Genomic DNA, 7,746 nt, shown 5'->3' with positions numbered 1-7,746 from the left:
CCCTAACGATCTTCTACAACTGGGAATGTTTTTCTCTCTTTTGGATCATGAGGGCAATGCACTCAGGAGTGCATACATACATACATACAGTTGAACAAAAAGATCCATTGAGTTAAATGATAAAAATAAATATAATCAGCAATAATAGAAAACACAGCATATGAATGATCAAGTAAAACAGCTCCTACAAAAACCTATATGCCAAAATGGCTTTGACGGTCATTATCTCTGTGGTTCAATACTGATGCTATAATATAAGAAAAACTGAGGCACATGGCTCTCGATTAGGATTCCTTCTCTATTCCTTCGTGAAAGTTGTCATTCTTTCTGCAGCTCTACGGGACTGAGTGTGTGTTACTCAATATCTGGTGCACACAGTCAATAAGGAATGTGTGTTGTAGACTGATATAGACTAGGATGAGCAGAATACATGACAGCATGGATACAGTATGGCAGTGATTACATCATAAAGTGTGTGTCCATAAAAGAAGTCACATTATCCACACAAAAGACACTATCACTCTGTGTACCCCTTGGTGGCTTTGAATTCACTGGACCATGCAAAGATCCATATCGAGCTGTCAGTTCTAAGTCTACAAGAGGGGAAAGGACCCTTGAATAATGAAGATGGTCTTAAGAGTCAAGAGTTACAAATCAATTTTTATTCATAAGGAGTACAATTTACAAAAAACAGGCATAAAATGAACAACTAAAATGGTATCAATAATGAAAAACAGTAACAAGAATATATAACTATGAAACAACAAAAACAAAACTTCAATGAAAATCATAACCAAAAGTATTTCTTAACAGCATTTTCTTAATGAACATTTAGAAACACAATTGTAGTGCTGTTTCTCCTCTAGGACACGAGATGTCAAGGCAGTCCCCTCAGTTGTCTCTCAAATGGTGTTGTCGGTATGAGAAAGGAGAAAGACCTCAATCAGAAGGCCGGCATTCGGATACATAAATTTAGAGTCTCTATACGTTGAGGAAATTAACTGAGAAGAAGAATGTTCCCCCAAAAAAGTCTTTGACTGTTGAGGATTGTCTTCAGCAGGGAACTTCTGAGAAAGAAACTCATTCTTCACGGGCCTGTCTTCCCGGGATACGTCCTATTCCATCACTCCTGCAGTTTCTGAGACCTGGGAGAAGAAGGTAGCTATTAAGACACTGATTTGGTGGGGACACGCATACCAGCTGTGAAGTTGCTGCCTTCTGTCCCCTCAGCTGCATTGGACAGACAGCACTGATCTTTTCACTGAAATCATTGCTGATATCTCTGCAGGCTGGGGAAAATCACCAGCAACCCTCACAGTAATGTGGGATAACAAGCTGCTCCTCAGACTCTACCAGTGCAAACCAAGAACGGGGAAATGGGAGGAGACCTACTTGGGTTGCAGGAAGAAAGGAGAAGGCCACATGATACCCAGATCAAAGCCAATGACCAAGACTCATTTGCCATTTGCACTTGGTTCTTATCCATGCAAGGTGCTTCCAACCATTACATGACCCGTGTATGACTTTTGTCACAGGACCAAGACCTTAATCAAAACTCTTCATAGCATCCAATCTGTGACAGGGAGATGCAGTGATGTGATATGTGATTCCTCTGTCACCATTTCTGGACTGCAGTTTCAAAAAGGGCAGAAAAGTATACTTGCCCATAATTCAGTTTCTGAAAAGTGGTTAACATCCCAGAATACTTGTGCATAGACAGAGCAATGAATAACTACATCACATGAGGTGGGTGACTGATTGGGTGTGGGGAGATTAGAAAGATGGTGGGGGAAAGCAAAGATGTATCCAATAGGCAAATGGTATCAGACATTGTTAATCTGACTCAGCTGCTTGTTCCTACCAAATTTTGCTGGGTCTGGAGGTTGCTGGTCTTCTCCTCTTCGTCTTCATCATTCGGGTTCAACTCAAACAAATATCGCTATAACTCCTTACACTCCTGCTTCAATGTGACCAACTTCTTCTTCATACATGCCTGGTCCATCAGGAGCCAGCTGTGCAGGTTGCTGGAAACACACTCTGCATAGTAAGATCCTGAAGCCTCTTCCTCCCATTCCAACTGCCAAATCCCACAAACTCCATCAGGACCCAGATACTCATAAAGACTTCATAGAATACATCTCCATACATGTAAGGTTGCTGCACAAAAGGCAAACGGCCAATTCAGAGAAGAATAGATTGTTTCTGTGACCCAAGCACCAATAAGAGTCCATGTCTCCCCAAAAGCACAAAGAATCTACAACTATCTGTGAAAGCCCAATGCATGGGGGCAACATCAATTAGTAGGCAGCAAACAACCACAAGAGGACAGTAGAACCAAGGGAAGGTTATGCTAACCATGTGGTCCACACATTGAGCTTTGTTAAACCTGGTATGACCCCAGAGGCCCAGGTCGGCCTAATAACTCTCTGATGCCTGAATCAGTGTAGTTCTATCCAGAGCCTTCTAAAGATGCATAGACACTGTGGTGATAAGTCACAGTCTCTTATGGAACTGATACTGAGCCCAAAAGACCCACGGCACAGTGATATTTAAACAGCAGAAGAGATGAACCCAGAGCTGCAGGCTCTCCAGTCCAGAACAAAGAGAGGCAGGAATGGCCACTCCCCAAGTGATGGGCCCTTCTGACCAGTACTTACTGATAGAAGTGATTCTCCTTCTTGAGCTCCGGAAATTTCTCACGATGTTCAGTGTTGTTTGTGTATAAATTGTGCGGCAATGACATGACCTCTTTCTCCTTTATCTTCAATTTCTCATAAAATGGATTTGGCCTGAAGTGGGGGCTGGCCCCAGGAAGATAGAACCCAATGAAGATGGGCATTTTGGAATATATGAACTCAGGCTGGGTCCTGTACTACCCCATCCCTGGAAGGACACTTTCTGAATTCTACATATTGGGATCTTCTTCAGCTTCAGAAACTTGTAATTGTGTGCCCAGGACAACAGAAACTAACCACTCAGATAAAGGGTTCCCTGGCTCACTTTTTTCAATCAGGAGAGCTGGATCTGCATTCAAACCTATCAAGAGCCTAGGCCACAGCTCTTATTCCACCACCACACACACACACACACACACACACACACACACACACACACACACACACACACAAACACAAACACACACAGAATCTTCTGATTTCATTTTTCCGGTTTTGACAACTGGAATGCTACAAGCCAAATAACTAATATTCTAGTGGCAGACAGTACACATAATTCTGGAGATGGGACCAGATATTGCCACAAACCTATAATCTTTCCAAGGCATACAAATATACAGACAAATGTGACCACATAGGCAAAGAACTGTGCTGTTGAAAGTGGGGCTTCCAAAATAAAGCACTCACACCTCCATGAAACTATTATACAGGTAAATCCTGAGGCCAAAAAACAGACCCCTAAATTCCAAGTGTGGAGGGACATAGAAACATATAAAAGTTGTGCATATGCATGCAGACCTGTGCACACATAGACACACAAACAGGGACACACCCACAAGAAAAGAATAGTAAAGAGACTCAGAGAATGAGAAAGAGAGACAAATATGGAAAGAGCACAATGAGAATCAGTAGAAATTCATGCACCATTACTGTCTCAGAGTGTAGGGTAAACAAACAAGAAAGAACTGGCCAGAGCCTCAGGCCTTCTAGTTAAGCATTGATATGAACAATGTGGGACCTGTCACCTAAGGCTGTTGCCATGAGATGATAGTATTCAGTCACCTTCCTAGCAAGTACAAACACTCTCCACAAACTCACACCACCTAGAACCTTGCAAAGCTACCACCTGTCAAGGGCTTTCCAATTGTACACTGGGAACTCATGCTCCAGTGACTTTATCCCTGAATTCTTCACTCAGATCACAAGTTCAGATTTTCAACAGGAGGAATCAGAGGGTCCATTTCCAAACTCACTCCTGACCAAAGTTCAGGTTCTGAATCTCCTCTCTATGGGAGACGAGGTTTAGAACAAGGTCTTTTGGGAGGCACAGCATTCTAAAGCCCACCACCTTAATAGGGTAAAATGAGAATGAGATTATACAGCGGTGAATGACACAAGAGTGTTTGGAGCAATGCATACCTCTTGTTCATGGATCCACCTGTCACATAAAGTAGGGGATCTGTCAGGTGATTTCTTTCCTTGGTAGTTAGCTCCAGTTCTCTATTCAGCCTCTCCTCTTCCTCATTGGACTGCACCTTGTTTAGGACAGTTTCATGGGATGACGTCTTTCTGCAGGCCTCTGTAGGTAGAAGACCACAAGTGAATCTGCATGGGAAGAATGCATAGAGCATACACAGACCACAGTGAGGCCCAAACAGGAGAACATGCTTGGAAGCCAGTGTCGCTGCCAGGAGTTTGTTCTATGTGTAAGAGGCCTCCTAAGTGGATCACAGTTCCCCCACTACTCTATAGAGACCAGGAAATGTAAGCAGCCAGGTGTTCCCTATGCCCGCCAACACAGGCTTACAAGTACCAGAGAGATGACTTCTCCAGGATTATTAATAGCTACGTGGGCTATAACCTGGTCTCAGGACCCTCACACCTCTGGTTTCAGAAGTCACATCATCAATTCAGCATCCACAATGACTTGCTTGATCAGGGATACTCAGATATCCTACACTGTTACTCTAGTCCAATAACTTTGAATTAAAAAGTCATGCAGGGTGAGGAAAAGGTCAACAGACTTAACAATTCCCCCTACTGAAATGACAAACACCCCAGAAGTGCCAATAGTTTACAGGCTCTTTTTTGGTCTACCCGCTCCAAATAGTTTGGCTACTGTAGAAAAATATCTGCCACACAGAACCTCTAATGTATGAAGGTAAGGTTGGCCCTGTCAGCAGAGGTAGTCAGAGGAGGTCTAAGAATATAAGGTCATGGCCAGGAGCACAATTCTCTCCCTGTTACTACTGTCAGATAGACACTGAATTTAAAGAAGCAATGAAAGTGAAGTACATTGATGCCCTGTTTAATTCAGAAAAGTTATACCCTCCATGACTCCTGATGGTGTTATTATATCAGTTTAACATACCGAATGCACTGTAAAATCAAAACGCTAGAATGTCCCAGAATAATAGCATAGGCATTTCCATATCCTCCATGTGGTTATGGAGAAACTAATGATGTGAAAACCTTGACTTTCAGGAATTGTGATAATCATGGAACTCAATATCTTTGGAGATGTTCCAGTGGTTGTGGCCCATTGCTGTAAAGGCCAGCTGAAGGCCCCAACACACACCCCTGACAGGAAGGTCAACACACACTGCCCAGAATTTACTCCACATTACACATGATCACGTCCTGTGTCCATCATTACTTTTAGGTTTCGTTTGCTTCACTCTAGACTCTTCTCCATCAACATCAACTCTCCCAAAGCACCTGCGAAGATGGGCAAACATGCCTGTGGATATATCCTTCGGACACTAAGAGAGAAAAGCTAGGGATCTGGTTGCCACTATAACACTGTTGACATCACAGGAATTCCAAGGACTCTCTTGGAGACAATAGAATATCCAAGAAGGGACGGCTGATGTCAAGGATAATAGACTTCTCCTCCATGCTAATGTTCTCCCTGTACTGAGCAAATTCTGATGTGCCCTTTTCAGGAGACTTCCCAGTGGCATAGCCACTGAGCACCACAAGCTTCCAAAGCCAAATTTGGCTCTAGACTTAATTGGAAAAACCTAAGTCATTGCTATGTATCTAAATGAGTGCTTCCTAACGAATCCCTGCTCAGAAATGTTTCATCCTACCTCAAATTCTCCTCACTCAGCAATATTACCCATTAAAGATTACTGAGAAATCACACCAGTTTCAAGAAGTAGCCAAAGAGGTCTCCTGTCTCATGATGTGCAGGTGCATGAAATCACACCCAGAAATAGCCTGCAGGGTAGTTTGCAATGTGGGTGTGTGTTATGGGTACAACCTGAAGCTTTGTGCTTAATATTTGACAGTTGCCACCAGATTACTTAGGAGAAAGAATTGCAATCATTATGGTCCTGGCAACAATGTGGAGATCTGTTGGCAGAGGAAACTGAAATATTGGATCCACCAGTGAATGCACCCTCAGGTTGAATGTGAGGCTCTCCTCTTTGCACTTAAGTTACCAAATCAGGATTGCTTACAGGTCTCTCTAAGCTCTAACATGCGATTCTATCTTAACAACAAAATAGTCAGCAGATGTGGGGGGTGCATCCAAAGGAGTAGGATGAGCCTAGAGACATAACTCAGTGGACAGAGTAAGAAACAAACATCTTCACTTCTGGTTCATGGATCACCCCACAAAACATAAAAGCATCTATTGTAGTAAAAAAATAACCCAAGTTATTTTATTGAATGCATACACTAAAACTGATAGATCAGATGCATAGCTCAGAGTTTTGCGGGCAGATCCATGACTTGAACTATCTTCCTGACAACATATAAAGCAATAAATAAATAAATAAATAAATAAATAAATAAGAAAAAAAGAAAAAGAAAAAACACAAAAAGCACAAGCTTCTCATATGAAGTTACAGGAATAGTGGTCCAGTGGTCAGTTCTCACTAGGACATTTTAGATATGACAATGCATAGTGACCCTTAATCTCATGGGTCCTATATAAAGCTTTGCGCAATATTGTCATTTTAACAAACCTTATCCAGTACATACATAACGACACAGGATATGATTGTCATGTCCTTGCTGTGTATCAAGTTAGTTTTCTGTGTCCTTGATTCTCAGGCATATTACAACAACGATCTGAAATGGCTAGTAGACTTGGAAGAAAGTGGATAAAGCTATAGTTGGGGTTACACACCTCAGTTCTCAATGGATAAGAATGTCTTCACAGTCCTTGGAGGGCCCTCCTGTAAGACTATCCTTTGGAAAGTGGAAGCAGGTTTATCTGAGCTCAAAGTGAACCTGGTGAGCAAGGAAGAGGACAACATGGGATAATTGAGACCCTGTCTAAAACCAGCACTGAAACCCACCCTTCATTCAAAGCATCATCTACCAATTCTTGAAGTTTTACCATTCTCTGCCGACCAGTCTTTCATTCTGGAATGGTAGAAAAGAACTGGAAATAATTTTTGTGTTCTAAGGACCTTGATCTCTCTTTCCTTAGGTGCACATTAAGAATGCATGCAAAGTCTGGAAAAAATTTCCTGAACAAAACACCAATGGCTTATGCTCTGAGATTAAGATTCGACAAATGGGATCTCATAAAACTGCAAAGCTTCTGTAAGGCAAAGGACACTGTGGTTAGGACAAAATGGCAAGCAACAGATTGGGAAAAGATCTTTACCAATTCTACAACAGATAGGGGCCTTATATCCAAAATATACAAAGAACTCAAGAAGTTAGACCACAGGGAGACAAATAACCCTGTTAAAAAATGGGGTTCAGAGCTAAAGAAAGAATTCACAGCTGAGGAATGCCGAATGGCTGAGAAACACCTAAAGAAATGTTCAACATCTTTAGTCATAAGGGAAATGCAAATCAAAACAACCCTGAGATTTCACCTCACACCAGTGAGAATGGCTAAGATCAAAAACTCAGGTGACAGCAAATGCTGGTGAGGATGTGGAGAAAGAGGAACACTCCTCCATTGTTGGTGGGATGCAGACTGGTATAACCATTCTGGAAATCATTCTGGAGGTTCCTCAGAAAATTGGACATTGAACTGCCTGAGGATCCAGCTATACCTCTTTTGGGCATATACCCAAAAGATGCCCCAACATATAAAAAAGAC

At 42.1% G+C, this 7,746-nt stretch overlaps 1 protein-coding gene across 2 annotated transcripts; it reads right to left on the bottom strand.

Annotated features, from left to right (window-relative positions):
- Positions 1-696: 696 nt before the first annotated feature.
- LOC108353202 (disks large homolog 5-like) lies at positions 697-5,473 on the bottom strand. Of its 2 annotated transcripts, XR_010060334.1 has the most exons (5): positions 5,332-5,473; positions 4,095-4,254; positions 2,658-2,801; positions 1,862-2,024; positions 697-1,145 (listed from the first exon to the last, which is right to left on the bottom strand). XR_010060334.1 is itself a non-coding variant. In XM_063278747.1 (4 exons), the coding sequence occupies exons 1-4, from the start codon at positions 5,411-5,413 to the stop codon at positions 1,124-1,126; spliced, it is 408 nt and encodes a 135-aa protein (XP_063134817.1). In that variant the 5' UTR covers positions 5,414-5,473; the 3' UTR covers positions 697-1,123. The 2 variants fall into 2 exon arrangements, 1 of the variants encoding a protein (XP_063134817.1); XM_063278747.1 differs by lacking the exon at positions 1,862-2,024.
- Positions 5,474-7,746: the final 2,273 nt, after the last annotated feature.

Source organism: Rattus norvegicus, chromosome 19, assembly GCF_036323735.1.
Source record: "Rattus norvegicus strain BN/NHsdMcwi chromosome 19, GRCr8, whole genome shotgun sequence".
NCBI lineage: Eukaryota > Metazoa > Chordata > Mammalia > Rodentia > Muridae > Rattus > Rattus norvegicus.
Note: the sequence above shows the minus strand (reverse complement) of the source record. Positions and strands in the feature narration are given on the sequence as shown.

Bases quoted from the DNA above. Each gene is read 5' to 3' on its own strand.
- LOC108353202 (XM_063278747.1), bottom strand. From the start codon at position 5,413: ATGTTTGCCCATCTTCGCAGGTGCTTTGGGAGAGTTGATGTTGATGGA. The intron at 4,255-5,331 runs GTAATGATGGAC...TTCTACCTACAG, and splicing joins GAAGCAAACGAAACCTAAAA to AGGCCTGCAGAAAGACGTCA. The intron at 1,146-2,657 runs GTAAGTACTGGT...TTCTTCTCCCAG, and splicing joins AAGGAGAATCACTTCTATCA to GTCTCAGAAACTGCAGGAGT.